General features: G+C 38.3%; 1 protein-coding gene across 3 annotated transcripts in view; it reads right to left on the reverse strand.

Annotated features, from left to right (window-relative positions):
* LOC140225995 (alpha-tocopherol transfer protein-like) overlaps positions 1 to 17386 on the reverse strand; it is a 38241-nt gene that overhangs the window by 6992 nt on the left and 13863 nt on the right. For 2 of the 3 annotated variants that reach the window (XM_072306091.1, XM_072306089.1), the window contains exons 2-5: positions 6771 to 6925; positions 4997 to 5088; positions 2001 to 2151; positions 411 to 607 (exon numbers count right to left, since the gene is read on the reverse strand). In XM_072306091.1, coding sequence (XP_072162192.1) covers positions 411 to 607; positions 2001 to 2151; positions 4997 to 5088; positions 6771 to 6921 — 591 coding nt within the window. In that variant the 5' untranslated portion in view covers positions 6922 to 6925. Of the gene's footprint in view, positions 1 to 410; positions 608 to 2000; positions 2152 to 4996; positions 5089 to 6770; positions 6926 to 7729; positions 7886 to 17386 lie in introns of those variants that run through there. The other variant, XM_072306083.1, reaches the window with a different exon arrangement.

Raw genomic sequence — 17386 nt, forward strand, 5'->3', positions numbered from 1 at the left:
GATAGACCGCTTATAGGGATCTAATGGTTATAAAAGGCCACAAACTTAGGAATGGCTTTTCAAGTGTTCCCGCCTCGGGGGACAAGCTCCCAAAAGAGGGACGGAAAGAAACATTAGTGAAAAAGAGGGACGGAAAGAAACATTAGTGAAAAAGAGGGACGGAAAGAAACATTAGTGAAAAAGAGGGACGGAAAGAAACATTAGTGAAAAAGAGGGACGGAAAGAAACATTAGTGAAAAAGAGGGACGGAAAGAAACATTAGTGAAAAAGAGGGACGGAAAGAAACATTAGTGAAAAAGAGGGACGGAAAGAAACATTAGTGAAAAAGAGGGACGGAAAGAAACATTAGTGAAAAAGAGGGACGGAAAGAAACATTAGTGAAGTGATTTTTAAAATATGATCGTAAGTACCTGCACACAATTTGTTATCTGCCATGCAGCAGAGGGCGTGACTAATTTTGCTTGTTGATAGATGCTCATTCCTTGCATGTCTATGATGGCAACTCCGCCGGCAATTTGAAGCTTAGGGTCCATCAAAGCCACTTCAAATGAACTCGTCCCGACTTGAAACATATCTTCTAGACTAATTTGAGAAAAATCTGTGTTTCCTGAGTAAAAATATGAAATTATGTAAGTGAAAAAAGCAAGTAAAAAGAAAATAAATGTCTTGCTGAGAATTACTTTATATCGTGTATATTTTTTGTGTATTCTAAATAATTTTGTAGGAAATATATCATGGCTGGAGTGAATTCAATCACTGACTGTTATACGATTCAGACCCAGAATAGAAAACATTTCGACACATCTTGCGACATTGTCTCAACAAAGGTCTTGGAAAATTGTATACAGAGTGATCCAAGAGTTCCACACCATCCCTAAAACCCCAGCATTCTTGCTCCTTTTTAGGGTGGTCTCTTTAAAATTGTGGGGGCTGCTATGCGTCGCTTCGTTTGATCTAAAATTACTCACAAAATATCTAGTCTCAATCACGGCCGGATTTACCTACTTGCCTATGGGCCGCCTGTATTTTGCCGCCCTCTTCTCATTCGTTTTGGAACATCAATAAAAACCATCAAGTGAACGTGCCGGAGCGGGAGGGGTGCACTTATGCACCCCTTCGCGTCTTAACGCGTTTAATCGTGTTGGACACATTTTTTTGCGAGAGCCCTGTCAACACTACTTGCAAAAGTTCACAGAACTTTGCGCGAAAGTTAAGTTCCGTAAACTTACCTGTGTGTGAACAAGGCCTTCCATTTATAAGAAATGAACGAAAAAATTATGAAAGAACAAACATGAATGTGGTTTAATAATTTTAACTTCCGCCGCCGCGCCGCGCTGACCGCATTGTGTTTAAAGCAATGCGTGAAGTATTCCCACAGTATTGTAGGCGCTATGCGTTTCTCGCCGACCGCTGCTGAACGTACTGTGTTTGACGCAATGCTTGAAATATTTGTGCAGTCTAGTAGGCGCTATGCCGGTCACGTCAACCGCTGCTGACCGCACTGTATTTGACGCAATGCTTGAAGTATTTGTGCAGTCTTGTAGGCGCTAATATGTGTTACATGCCGACCGCCACGCCGAGGGCTTCTCCTTTTCATCTCAAGTCCTCGTCATCATTGCTCTCTGCGCAGCGCCATTCCAGGCCAAATTGCGTGTTTGGTTTCTCTCTTAACTGGACTAATTAAAAGTTCTGTCTCTCTTGCATCACCGGAAAGCGACAAAATTAGAAAATACTCTACTTTCAGGAAACGAGAGATTTTGTCGCCTGTTCTCGTTTGTAATTTTTTTTCTGAATTTTTTTGTACCTGCATTTAAAAAAATTGCAAAATTTGCCGCCCCCTAAATTTGCCGCCATGAGCCGCGGCCAACGTGGCCACCCCCGAAATCCGGCCCTGATCTCAATATATCAATTTTTCCGAAAGTTACAAGAGTGATGCATATAGTACTGCTGGTGCGGAACTTTTAGATCACCCTGTATGTACCGCAAAATTGACAACTTACTGACACAGATGACTGTCACTACCCTGCCTAATTTGTCTGTGCCAGGTAGTAAAGTGAGAAAACACATATCGTATATATAAGATCTCTCCGAGGGATAACAGTAACGATAAAAATCTGGATACTTTCTCTTCATTTCATAGTAACTTTTAATCTGAAACAGAAAAATATAAATAAAATTAAATATAGTAATGTCACAATTAATGAAAAAATTAATTGATACTTTTTTTGTACCTGAGTTTATTCATCAAATAATATGCGTGTATTATGTGCATGTTACTTGAAAACTTACGATAGATCATGCAGGTCATTAAACCAAGAATCCTAACGTGCTCAAATTGATTGTTTTCAAATGTAAGTATTTGGTAAAAACTCGTTGAAATATAAAAATTATTTCAAGTAAAATATAATTATTAATCATATAATACAAAATAAAAAAAAATCAAATCCGTTTTCGAAGAATGATTAGTCCTTATAAAGGCTTAAATTACATTTGGAGCCCGAAACAATGAGGGTGAATGAGGGGAGAATGAAGGGGGACTCGTAAAAAATTGACGAGAAAAGTAAGTTAAGCTTCATACTTTGTGATATTTTTAGTGACGGAATTTATATTTTCTTTGTTTGTCCTTAACATATAACCTACAAATTTAAACTCAGTTATTTTTGAGAAACGGAGGATTTCCTTTCCATCTTATATGTTGGAAGTTTAATTTGTTTTCTTTCTTTCCCATGTATTTATTTATGATACGCGCACAGAAAAAGCCAGACAGAGAAAAGAATTAGGCAGTTAAGAACGCTTATTTCCATAAGAACATTCCACTCAGTAAATACGCGCATTGCGAACACATGAGACATACGAGAACGGGTTTTATTCTGCAAGAGAAAGAGGAGTAGACTTATGCATATAAAATTATTCAAAGCTGTTTATGAGAATTTAACTTTGATCGCACTTTTCGCCATTGTTCACATAAGTAAGTAATTATAAAGCTGATTTTTTTATTCTCTGTCAATTTTATGCGGTCCTCACGTTTTTCATGCTTATAATCACTCATTTCCTGTTAAAATATTAATGAGCAAGTAAATAAAGTGATAGTATAAAATGAATTCTTGGTTTCCGACGTAAATAGCTTAGTTGCTGATCGTCGTGACTAATTTCACTAACTAGTAAAATATGTTTATTTTTGAGTGGTTTCTTTAAATATAGTGCCCATTAAATTGTGAAGAGATGCCCAATGGACACGGTTACGTGAGATATAACAATAATGAAGAATGAAGAGTTCAAGACAATATTTTGTTAATGTGCCAGAGAGCATGACGAAAAGACTCGTACCGAACATTTGGGCAACTCAATGAAAAAACTTAAGGAAATCGGGTGTCGAAACTAGTTTTTTTATATCGTGAGCAGTGCCCATGCACCTCACGTGCAGAGAATCACAAATAGAGAATGGAGGGGGGGGGGGGGCGAGAAGAAAAAATCGATATCTATTTGGCAAATATCCTCTCACAGTGATGTGTGTCATTGACAGCACCAACTTACATTCGTATCACGTTTTATTAACTCCTCTCATATGAAACGCGGCTCATTCAACATGGGCTCCACGTTGCACAATTCGTCGCTTGGCTGACATAAGGGCGTAACTATATACATTGAGATGAGCCCGGAAAAGCATTGAAACGTATGGAAGACTGGGTTCATTGCATAGTGCAGTTACGCCCTCATGTCAGGTAGGCGACGAATTGGTAGGTCCTTAATACTGGCACTTTTAATGGAACTGTGTGCCATTTTCCTTTGTTTTACAAACTTACATTTTCAAAAAATATTTGACTTGAATTGTCTCTGATACACTCTGGATTGATTTTGATTTGGAAGAGTCTATGTTTTGGTTTAAGGTGATTCTTCAAGGTTTCTGGCGTGGTCGAATTGATGTGTGATATTTGCATAGATTATGTAAAAAATCTCAGCAGATTTTGAATTTTGTCCAAAAAAAGACGATACCCCCTTCGCCTTCGCATGAGCCCGAAAAATCATTCTAAGCCAAAAATTGGCAAAACCTGGTGAAATAAAGGCAGAATCCTGTTTGGAAAAAAACTCGCATTCAATACAATTATCGATTTCTATATTGAATGCGAGATTTTTTGCAACCAGTATTCTGCTATCAGGTGCTATCTATGGAGGTGTTGGAGTGGGTCCCCCCAGGTAGGCGACGGAGAGGGCGTCCAGCCAAACGGTGGGTAGAGGGCATCCGTGAAGAGATGGAGAGATGCCAGCTTCCTGAGGATCTCTACCATGACAGATTCCTGTGGAGAGTAGGCGTCGCAGAGCGCCCTAGCGCGCCGTAAAAGCGGCTCATACATACATACACTGTGCTATCGGATCACTAGATTTTGCCAATTTTTTGGTTTGAATTGATTCTTTGGGCTCATGCGCAGCGGCTATTGTCCTTCTTTTGGAAAAAAATTCAAAATCTGCCAAGATTTGTAAAATAATCCATGCAGTATCTCGCACACCAGTTTGACAACGCCAGAAACCTCGAGGAATCACCTCAATAAACACACAATGAATGAAATGAGAGAATTTTTTTTTAAAAAAAAAGTCCCAAGTTTTTCGGCTTAGGTAATCGAAATTTCTCTCTGTATTTTTTTTAATTAAAAAAAATTCAGATTTGAGTAATTTTTGGAATCGAAGCACAAATGACTGAGGTTTAGTAGGTACCATTTGCCGTGAAGAGTGAAGATTAAAATTTCGGCAACAACGTTACCTATCAAACGCACAATAGGGCAAATATGACTTCCACACCTAAAGTCCACTTAATCTGACAGAACCCTATTTCATTAAATCACAATTACGTTTGTGAGTCATGTCAATATTTTACGAGAGCTTATGGCGATGTTCCACCTCGTAACAAAAGGTTTTGTGAAATTATAATGTTTTGTCAATAACAAAACTCTTGAATTTAAGCAGTGTACTTGAACGAAATAATATTGAGAAGAAAACTTACTAATTTATAGGCTTTATCCACGTCATGTTTTCTTGCTCGTAGAAATGCCATGCAAAATACATCGTCTACTCTGGAGTTCATTGATAGATCCTCTGCAGAAAAGAAGAAGAAAAAATTAAATTCAGCTCGAAGTTCATTTTTTTTTTTCAGTAAAAAGTATTTAAATTGGATCACTATACAAGTTAAGAATTTAAGCATTCCGAAACATGTTTATCAAAATTCCACGTACGTAAAATACGATTCGTGCGGAACAAAAACTACTGAAATTGAAACTAAAAAAAAACCAAGGGAACTAAAACTAGGGAAAACTAAGATATTGAGTGTTCTCCGATACGTGTTCAAACCTCCCACTCATGAAAAAATAAAAGCCTACGTGAGTCAAATCGCGCATTAAACGTTAGTGTAACAGTCCCATTCGGCATGAAATATGACAACCTCAGTATCGGCGCTGCGGCTCATCTGTTGCACGTTGTTTACACTTGGAAGAACACAGGGTGGGAAAGGAACACTGATGGAGCCTGCCAAGACCGTTTCAGTGCGTAATTTGATGCAATTGGAATCTCGTTTCACTAGTGAGCGGGGAATTTAAAATTCCCGTGATCCATGTAAATTAAGAACATTAATATCTAAGTTAGGAAATAATTTCAGTAATTTTTGTTACCGAAATCACAGAAACTTCGTGAGGGGGTGAGGAGGGACGCCGTAAGTCAAATTGTGATAAATTTTTTTTTTTAAAAAATTTCAGGTGATTCGTCAAGCTCAAGTGATGTGGTCGAACTGGCATGCGATATATCGCATCGATTAGGTACAAAATCTCGGCAGATTTTGAATTTTTAGCAAAAATAGGACGATAGCCTCTGCGCATGAGCCTAAAGAAACATTCTAAACTCAGAAATCAACAAAATTCCCAGAAATGAAAGCAGAATAGTGTTTGGAAAAAAACCTCGCATTCGACACAGAAATCGATAGCTGAATCGAATGTGAGGTTTTTTTTCATGCACTAATCTGCTTTCATTTCTCTGAGTTTTGCCGAGTTTTGGGTTTAGAATGATCCTTTAGGTTCATGCGCAGGGGCTATCGTCCTTTTTTTGTGCTAAAAATCCAAAATCTACCGAGATTTTTGACCTAACCAATGCGATATATCGCATGCCAGTACGACCACGTCGCTTGAGCTTGACGAATCAACTCAAAATATTTTATACGAAAATCATATTCTACGCATAATTTTGAAGAGGGTACATGTAACAGAATAGCCTGTGTCACACTGTCAAAACTAGCCACCAAATATCAAGGTCAGGTGTTGTGATTGGCTTGTTCGATGACTTGGACGAATTACAGCACCTGACCTTGACATTTTGATGGAGTATTTTGATAGTGTGACACAGGCTAATGCTTAAATTCGCACCCTGTCCGGAGTTCCATCAGCATTTGGTAGGTATAATGTTTCAGATGTGTCGATCTTAACTCGAGTTTGCACTTGCTGGAATCAACAATGATGAAAAGAGGATGAAGAACATCCAGATTCCCATTAATACTCGTATATTTGTAGAATGAATGGTATTCGGAACTTTCTGTTCCTTTGAGTCCGCGCCGCCTCCTGCAAAGTACATCGCTAATTATTTCGGACATGATTGAGCGCATCCTCGTGACATTTTGGTGAAGTTAATCAGTCCACTTTTATTGCTGAATTAAGAGGTGTCAAAACAAACTAATCATATAGTATGAAAGGTAAGGTCTTTGAGTCGATAATTGTGTACAATGTTGTAAGATTTACCTTTTAATTTTTGCCTAAGTTGAACGACATTCTTTCGGGCGGTTTCTGGGCATTCGTTCAGCTCTTTCTCCGCACGCATCTGCCATTCTAAATTGAGATCAAATGGATCTGTATTGGGTCGACAGACCACCTCTGTCTCCTGCACCACCATATTTCTGTCAACATAAGAATAACACTTCCATTACTGTATATTCGTGATTCTTAGGCACAAAGGTAGTAAATATTAAAAAATAGCATAAGGTAAAGAAATAGAAACAATAAAAATGAAAAGTAAGTGTAATAGAAGATGAAGTACAATGAAGTCTCGATTACATGCCCGATGATTCAGACCAGATACGCACCGTAATCAATCGGTAACTTAGTTATATTTGGTGCCAGTGGTGCAGAATTTTTGGATCACCCTGTATGTGATATCAAAGTTTGCAAAATTGATGCTTAGATGCGGAGATGGGAAAACATCAGAGTCGTTTTACTTGTATGGATGATCTTCGATGGATGGATGTTGACCTTATCGATTGTCACTATGACTTCTGATTGGTTACAAAGTGGGTCCTGTCATGATCAATAGAAATTCTGATTGAATCAATAATTAAAGGCGCTAGACGTGGGCTCTAACTAAAGTACTAACACTCGGAATTCGTTGAAAAAATGTGATGGCTGGTGCGTATTTTAAATTTTTAGAATGTATCACTTCATGGAGACGAGCAAAGAATAAAAGGTCAAATATTCTTTTTGCTGTATAAACGCTCATTTTTTCAGTGGAAAATTGTTTCAAATGTCCAAAATGAAACATGTTAGAATGTTAATAAAAATTAAACCGTATGGCCTATAGACATTTTTACCCTCGTAAACATAAAAGCAAGCAACCCCTTAATTTTATAGTTGTAAGATTCTCTGCCAAGGTATTTCTGAATAAGATAATTATTATATTTGTGAAACTTTCAATACAATTTACATACCCACACGACGCCATCCCTATCAAAAGCGAAGTTCTGTTTTCCCCTACACAAGAATCTTTATAATCACTAGCACTGTTGTAGATTTTGAAGGAAAGTGTTCACAGTGGAGACAGCGCACAGGTTAAATTGACATGACGCGAGAATAAGTAAGTATGAACTGAGAGTAATGAGAAAGACATCAAGTGAAAATGCGGAGAAATGATGATCGTCGGGAAACGCCCAGGCTCAAGGACCACAGGAAAGTACAGTGTAAGTTAGGTCAGCAGAAGGATTAATTTTTTGTGAGATATTCGTCTTTGACCGCATTCTACCTATTTCCTTAAAAAAAACATTGAATACCTAATTAGGAACCGTCCCTAAATTACGTAACGCTTTAGGGAGGGTCGAGAAGAACGTCATTACATTTAATTTTTACGTGCTAAAATGCCAAAAAAGTGCGTCACGTAATTTCTGCCGTGCTAAGGAAAAACGCAGTATAAACCTTCAAGCCTTCACCCATTTGCAGTGATGAAGAAAGGCTACGTCCAATCAAAAAAGCAGCATCTCTCATTTCTTGTTTTGAGGCGGGGAACTTAGGACGAGGCGGTTTTCCACTAGACCGCATTTTACTGCTTACAGAAATACGCTCTTCATATTCCTCCGCTTGAAAAGAAAAAAGAAAGAACATCTTTCTATTTTATAATTTACTCTCGAATTTTTGGAGCGTTTCTCCGTCACAAAGGAGTTTTATCGATTTCTGTAGCCAATAAAAGTATGGTTATGATACGTTTACCCGCTACACTTTCAGTCTCCTTTGGGGCTTTCCGTAAATTACCTAACGCAATTTTTCCGATTTTTGACACCCATCCACTCCTTGTAATATGATCGTCATGCTGGTCCAGACTCCCACAAAATATGATTGGAAAAATGCATTCTTGAAGCACTAATTTAAGACATCTGTCATAAAAGGGGAAAATTGTTGAATAGAAATGTTTGGAAAAGGACTAGTGAAAAAATGAACACTGAGGACAATGTAAACGGTCATCCTTTATGCTTGTGTAGGGTAGGGTCCATTAAAACCCACAGGGTCGAATAGTTGCATACGTTGAACCGTGAACCTATTCGGAAGATGCGAAAAATACCATATTATCGAACGTGGAGAGGTGACTAACGCATTAGCAGTTCGCTTGCAATTTTCAGCGTAGGCAATTTGAGCTCCCAAGTGGTCGAATAGTGGTATCACCGTGAATATATTCAAACCATATGAGAAATATCCTTTTACCGAACGTGGAAACTTTGGAGATTTTTCTTACCCTGGTAAAAATTGGCGATAGGAGCTGCGTTTCAAAATACCATAGGAGTTCTTATAGCCGACTGAAGAGGGCGATAGAAAATCATATAGCTGGCTGTAGAAAGTGGAAAAAATCATACGGCCGGGCTACACGAAGCGATAAAAAATTATACAGCCGGGCTATAGTTCCTATCGCCGGGCTTTACACTTTATCGCCTGGCTGTTGCTTTTTCGCCATTGGCTATAAAAGGCTATAAGAAATTGTGTAGAAATTCGAGTGTACTTTATAAATCCTTAAGTTTGTGCGAAATCACCTTAATATTTACAAAACGCACATTATATTTTCCTTTACTACATATTTTTTTCATCAATTAAAATGAGAATAATCCATACAGAGTGTGCAAACATTTCAAAGTCATGAGTTGAAAAACGCTGACTCCGCGAGATTAAATATTAGAGCCGAACATAAAGCGGAGCGGCGGCGCACCGGCTTCTACAAACCTAACAGGGATACTTCACGCATTGCGCAATGATGCCATGATGTTGGTTAGGTCTCCTTGTAAAAAAAAAAAAAAAAAAAAAAAAAAAAAAAAAAAAAAAAATGAAAAATATAGGAGCGGAGTTTTCGAAACCCCGTAACTGAGATATGCATTTTTCCAATTTCACCATTGATATGCTTTTTCTCTCTCGCGAAATGCAGCGCAACGCAAGAGGAAACCTCCAGTTTCCGAAGTAGCATTTTTCAATGTAAAAGTTGCAACAAGTTGAAACAATGTTGGTATTAGTTGCAACTGTCAGTCAACTTTTGGTCGATAAGTGCCGATTTTCGGCGATCTGATCGGAAGACAAAGTTGCAACCTGCTGAGATTGCAAAATTGCTGAACCAAAATTGTTTAAAATCTAAAGATAGGCAACCAGCAATACTTGGAAGTTGAAACATGTTTTAACTTAATTGCAACTAGTTCCAACAATGATAGCTCCTTCGGAGGAGAGAGTAAGCAATCTGCAGATCAATCTATTAGTTGCAAGAATCAAACGATTTTGTTGCAAGTTGATGCAACCTCTGCTACTTGGGTTACGATCATACCTGCAATAATTGATTGGAGCATTTCAAAGACCGAAAGTCAAACTTCAAAACGAGGCGAAGCGGAACAAGCAACGATGCGGAATGGTGAGTAATGAATTCACGTGATTTTTTAAAAGTCATTGTCCGATTTATAAGGTCTCGAAGCACGGTCTCGTGAACGAGCGTCTCAAAGCTGCTCGCTGCACTGCATCCACGAATCTCTCAAGCGCAAGCCTTGACCCTGAATTCTTCTCTCCGATCTGGATCATTTTCAGCATGTCCAGTGCTGCGCATAATTAAAGTGATCGTATGGTGGTAATAAATAAAAGTATCAACAATGCGAAAAAAAAAAAACTTGACGACGGGTAATCTTCACGAGTAAAAACTTTACGTTTTTACGATGAGAATAAAAAATTCAATCGACTCCTAACGGCCTTTGTTTAACTGTAACTCTTTTCAGTTGAATGAACTGAACGGCAGCAATCGGAATCAGCGAATTCAACTCCCCTAATACATTTTGCAATTATGTAGGAACTAAACTATCTAGCATATTCGTAAAAAAACTTTTGTGTATAGGAAAACTGATTGTTCTTACTGTGTTTCCAAACTGATCTACAATTGGTAGTTCCTGATTGCTAAGTGTATGAAGAACAAACTTATAATTAAATTTACAATTTAACCCTTTTATCAGGCACTTTATTTATTTATTAAGATCTATGTTAACCAATTCTAAAATTGCAATCCTATTCTCTTTCATGTTTTATTATTTTCAATAAAAAACAAAAAATATAACACATTAAACCAATCTGTGAATTTTTCTTGGATTATAAAGTCACATGCAGAGATATGGACAAGTGTATACATGAAAGGGCAAGAGATGGAGCCATCACCCCACGATTTAAATTTATTATTATTTTTTAAAATAATGTCATTGTTCAAATGGACAGTAACTTTCCCCCTTGTGAGGAATTTTTGACCATAGACCCCTCTCTCCCTCCGATGAAAAATTGCTAACCATATCTTTGACAGCGTGTGATACGAAATCAGTAAAAAACCAAATTTACGCAAAATAAAAACAAATCTCGTGAATTAAATATGTAATGGGCTAAAGTATCCAGCCGAGAATCACTTTTCCAAGACTATGCGCTGTTCAAACCGCAAGCTAGCCTAATAAACTAATTCCTCTATTGACGCGAAGATTAGAACATCATTTTGCCTTCTTTCATTAAAGCAATGTTTGTAAGATCAATGGGTTGAATGGGTCACTAAACTTTGAACGAATTCTGACAAGCGAGTTCAGTATTATAAAGGTAAAGGACTTGTAGAACACGATGCGCACATTTAAAATGCGAAAAATTGACTCAGAAACCGAGAAACACGCAGTTCAAATAGCACAATTTTTCCGAAAATTTAGAACGTCCCAGCTTTACGCCCGACCGGATGATGTCATCCGGCACCAATCAGCAACGACTTCCATCAAATGGACGTCTTTCTGCCGAACGGAACTATGCGCATCAAGGCATGAGCCCTGAGACCCTTAAGAATTTATATGCATAACAAGGCTCACGTCATAGTTCCGTTTGGTAGAAAGACGTCCAAATGTCTTTCTACTCCTCGTTTATGAAAACAAAAAAAGAAGTCGAAACTATAGATTCAGAATCAAAGAATCAAATCTCATTCATGTTATCTGTAGTAAGAATGCAACAATTCCATGGTAAATTAAGTTGTATTTTAACAAAAATCATTGGAAAATGAGAGGAAATGACGATTTGACTGCCTTAGAAATTCACTGCCATCATTTATCCGCCATTTCGGTGCTTTTGAAATTCCTGCGAGTCTTTGGACTTTTTAAAAGCTGCCTTGTCCAGGATTTTGACTCCGAAAGTACGCAATAAATCACCGCGTAATCTACTCACCTGGTACTTTCAGAATATAAAATCAGTAACACATGATTAGTGACCCATTCTGCGGTAAGGAAAAACGCCGTATGAACCTTCAGACGTTGCCAAATTTTCCTCGACAAATCATGAATTTTCAGGAGAATTTATGAATATTTATCTTTCAATTTTTCAGAGAATTTTGTTGGTAATTTGATCTAAAAGATCTGAAAATTTTAGGGGAAAATATTCAAAACTTTCTCAAAAAACAAATATTTTTTGAGAAGAAATTTGGCAACATGCGAATACTCATACGGCGTTTTTCCGTAGCACGGCAGCATTGTCCGCGGTACCGATGCAAGGATCGTCGCTCCTCCGACATAAAAGCGTATCTTAGTTTCCACGTGAGCCCTGTTTTACATATAAACCCATGGTTTCTGGGGCTCATGCAAAAATCGAGGTACGCTTTTACGTCAGAGGTTCGACGAGATGACCTCACGTGCGGGTGTACTACGTAAGTACCGTGTCACCGTGTCCCGCGGCTTGAGTTTGATTATGCTAACACGGCGACGCGCTCCACAATTTTGCCGTTTCGCTCGGAAATCCCTGAAATTACCCAATGATATCAATACAAAACGAGTGTAATTTTCACGAGATCCGGCAACGCTGAAGTCGTGACTCCGGGCCGCGCTGCGTTGTCCGAGTCAAAGAAATCCGGTTCTATTTCCGGATGCCTCTTACAGCCTCCGAGACCGGGCAACGGCTAGTGGCCTGACGTGCTTTGCGATAAATCGATTGATCTGCCATTTAAACCTATGGAATAGTATCAATGAACAGGGTGTTGGCGACGAACACCTTAATAATCGATTCTTTATCATCGCTTCAAATGGGGGAGCTATCGATAATCGATCATGAAAGCCTCGCCGCTGATGCCCGGTCTTGCAGGTGGATCATATCGAGAGGGAACGGCTCGGAGTATATCGCGCGGTAATGTCAACTCGGTTGTAATGAGGAGCTTTTGATCTAGGTCATCTTTGTTATTAGTTCGTTCCTAGCCAAGTCCCGGAAGTTCCAGTCCGATCCCTGGTAACGACGCTTGATGAATGCTTATAATCTTAGAAACCAATCGAGAATTTGCACGTACGTTTTTTAATGTTTCATCTGAAAGCGCTTAAAGAGCTGATTTCGTGGTATTTTTTAATAATTTTTTTTTTTTATATGGGACATGATGTAAAAATAGATTTGAAAGTGACTAGTGCATCGCCTGTGGGCTGGTTGTTGAAATCAATAGACAAAATGATAGACAAAGAGGACATACGGAGTATGGAGCAGTCATATTGTTTGAAATTGGTGGTTCTTATGGACAAAGGGGGTGAATGATGGACTAACTATAGGGTCTCTAGTGTGTTGCCGTTAGTTAGTCCATTACCTAACTCCTTTATCCATTGCAACCACCCTCCTCCAAGTCCTCCACCAATAGGATTCTTCCATATTCCCTTCGTCTTCTTTGTCTAAAGCTTGGTCTATAAATTTCAATAATCAGCCCTCTGGTGACGACATCTGGAGGCATTTCTCTTTTAAACATGTGTATTTTAGCAGATTATATTATTTGGTCGTATCTCCTCCGATAATAGTTCAATTTTTTGAACCACGGACATTCTCGTATTCTGTTCACTCTGTGATTTTCATACTTAGACGCGAAATTCATCAAATTTTAGACACCAGCGAATTCTCTATTGTACATATAATGAAAAAAAAGATAAAGAAACAAATTATCAAGTTGCGTCGATTAAGTTGAAAATGTGCCATTCACAATTTTTTAAAGGGATTCCAATTACGTGCATTAAACATGGATGCACACCGTAATTTTTTTTCGCAAGACCCATCAGGCTCTGTACAGTTGAAATAGAAAAATGAGCAGTGACGGTATGGGTGTGTTATAGGGTGTTTGCGTGCTTGCGCGTCTTTCAACAATTTTTTCTCTACTTTTTTTCTACACAACGATATTGGGGCTGTAACATCGCCAGCAAAAAGATAATTAAACGATAAAATAGCAATTTTTTACGCCTAAATTGCTTCAAAAATCTTGAGAAACTGACAAAAAACGTGGAACATCTCCATACTACATGATTGCGAATCCTACAATGGAATTTTGAAACTTCCTCTCTCGAGCTTTTGATAGAGTCGGGTCACTAACACAATTTTACTTTGAAGCTATATAACTCATATCAAACATACATTGTATTATTGATAGTCTCTGTTTTTCTCATGATACTTCAGAATTTATGGCTGGCATTAAAATTAACGTAAGTGCATTTTTTGTTCAATGTATAACCGAAAAAAAGTGAAGTTGATTTTTTGAAGTCTGCACGGAAAAAACAAGACTAGTGTTGAGCACTACTGGCCGTTTAGTGGGGAGTAGTTGAGGGCTGGCGTCTAAGCGCTGTACAGCTCAACACCGGAAGGCAGTTCAGGTGGGCACTGAACATGAGTAGTGCTAATCAGATGCTGCGAGACGTAGTTGCGCTTAACAGGTGTAAATTCACCCATGAGACGTCGGAGTCACGATAGCCTGGTGGTAACGCGCTGGTCTTCCACCGGCGCAACCCGAGTTCGGTCCCAGGCGGAGGCGTTTCATATTTTACGCTCGCTCCAAAGTCACTTTAGGGCTTGACACTACTTCTTCCTTAGTGACCCAGCCTCGAGCTGTTTAGTGCCCAGCACTCCTCTGACTTGCTGGCTCCATTTGATCTAACCCTCGTTAGTGCCCAGCACTGACATGTAGGTCCCAACCCTAAGCTCGTTTTTTCCGTGTGGATGTAAAAAAAGTGTGCGAGAACTTACAAAATGCTGAATCATCCGCTACAGTAGTTACTTTAACAATGCGACGGTGAAACTACCAAACCACGTATCTCGTTTGCGGTGTTTAAAAATCTACGCTCACATTTTATTTTTTTGAAGTAGACCAAATCAATATCATTCCTTGGAATTTTCACGGAATTTTCTCCGCACAAAGAGGAAAAATCACAGAAATTTTCAAGACTGGATGTTAAGTAGTTTTTCATTTAAAAAATAAAGTATGACAGGAAGTCTGCGACGTCGCAAACCGAGATACGTGGTTTGGTAGTTTCACCGACGAATGCCAAGATCTAGAAATAACTGCTGTAGCGGGTAATTTAGCACTTGATAAGTTCTCACACAATTTTTCAACATCCAGGATTTTAAATCAACTTCACCCTTTTTTTGGTGTAATTTACATATTTTAAATTGTCATTGTTCTCACTGTTAGTACAGAGCTTTAGCAAGGATATAGCTGTCTGATCAACTCATTGTAAATTAAGAATGCGGGAGGGGTCAATACACAGTCACCAGGGCAGGATAAAAAGTCGGGGAGAAAATCGATAATTTATGGCTTTTTATAAACTATTTTTGCCATAAATTAATTTTTAACGATGCACTACTGTCACAACAATAAATCAATTTACACATCGTGATGTTTCAGAGCTTTCCTCATTATCTCTTATGATTCCTGACAAGAATTGAGAGATGAGAATTGAAGGTCGAAAGGAGGAGAGCAGCCAAAGACTAGTGTTGTTATTGGAAATTTAATGAAGACTTGCAATCATTCTTCATCGATTACTTTACGACTAGAGCATTTATGTCTACGTAATGACCTAAGCTTTAAGAAGATGCAACGTAATATAACGGTGGACGGTAGAGTTTTAAATTGTTGACGTTTCCTAGTCGAAAAAACGTAACTCCGATTCCACGTCGTAAAATTTCCCATCGCAGATATTATTTTTAGTTGGAAACAGTTTTATTGGGACTGGGAGTTTATCGCGGAAAATTTTGCTGACTCTTTAGGAGAAAAATCAGCGAAATTTCAGCACATGAGTCGGTTCTGATTTTTGACAGAAAAGCACAGTAATACTATTTTAAAAAAATTGCATTGTTTGAGCCAATTTTGCAGTTTTGAAACGAAATCCCGTTGTTTTTGGGTTAGCGACCTTTTATCGGGAAGGGAAACCAAAAGGTTCGTATCTGTATAACAACATGTCAGTATTAAAACCTGTTCAACTTTTTATCGTTATTCTGAATCCGATTCTGAAAATAACATGTGCCTAGTCCCAAACTTTTTTTTCATGACAAATTTAAAAGAAAAAGTAAAAAAATTGTCAAGTCTCTTAATATGTCTGCTACAGTGCGACAAAAACTTTTAGATCACCGTCAATTCTTTATAAAAATAAAGCCCAAAGCAACAGTTTTTTGTTCCATTTATTTGGTTTCCTAGTGTTTTTGCCACTCTGCTCTTCTGTTCATTATTTTTCTTTTCACACGCGCATTTGCAAAACTATTTATGGATATACCACTATGATGCTCCGGTCAGTTGATTAAACTAGGATCTTTATGAGCTTTTTTGTAAGCTGCATACCCTTTTATTTTTTCAGTCAAAAATTTTAACGTCACGCCCTTACTGAAGAAAACAATGGCATTGAATACTGATGATAACCTATGATTAACTTATCATATGATTGATAATTGGACGTATTTCTGCCAAACGGAACTATGTGCGTTAAGACATGAGCCCTGAGACCCATAAGAATACATGTGTATTAGGGCTCACATCATAATGCACCTAGTTCCGTTTGACAGAAATAAGTCAAATTTATGATGATTTACAGTATACGTTCCGGCAGTCTCCAACATAATCAGATTTAAAATAACCAAGAGAAAAGCCTGGTACGGGTAGTCCAGAATTTATTGCTACTCTCAAGTCACTCATATCGCATACTTGAGTTGTTGAAAGCAATAGATCGCGGATCACTCTGTGAGCTCTGAAGCATATGTCACTGCGTACGTACGACTTGAACTGTTCCAAGCAACTATTCTTGCTACCAAGCCGCGCATATTGCCTAATACGTTTTTTGAAGGCAAATTACTTGACCACTCGACATAAACAGCTTCTTAGTGAGCTCAGAGAATGCGAATTAACTTTTGCGAACCATTTTTTATAGCTTTTATTACATCTCCGATTCGTACTTTAAGGTTGATTTTCTAACTTTCCATTATGAGTATCGTTTTCTACGAAACATTTTTAGGAGGTGATGTATTTAGAGATTATCTCTTTTAGAGTTTGTCTGTGGCCCATTTTTTTGAGTATCTATTACGATTTTTGGCCAACAGGAGACAAAACAGACAAACAGAATGCCGCTCCTTTTCGAAACCAATCCTTTCTACACTCCTACGCACAAATACTAGCTCACGAGACAATGTCAATGGCAAGGGAGATAAGATTGAGAGAGGATTCTAACATTTGAAGGAGAGCTTCCCTTTTTGATGGCTCTCCCTCCCGCGTAGTGCATACAGCCGCCCATCGTAGCAGTGGCGAGGCGTGAATGATCGATTATCGATTTTTTCCCATTTGAAGCAATTGTAAAGAATCG

This window comes from Bemisia tabaci, chromosome 1 (assembly GCF_918797505.1).
Source record: "Bemisia tabaci chromosome 1, PGI_BMITA_v3".
In the NCBI taxonomy this organism is placed as follows: domain Eukaryota; kingdom Metazoa; phylum Arthropoda; class Insecta; order Hemiptera; family Aleyrodidae; genus Bemisia; species Bemisia tabaci.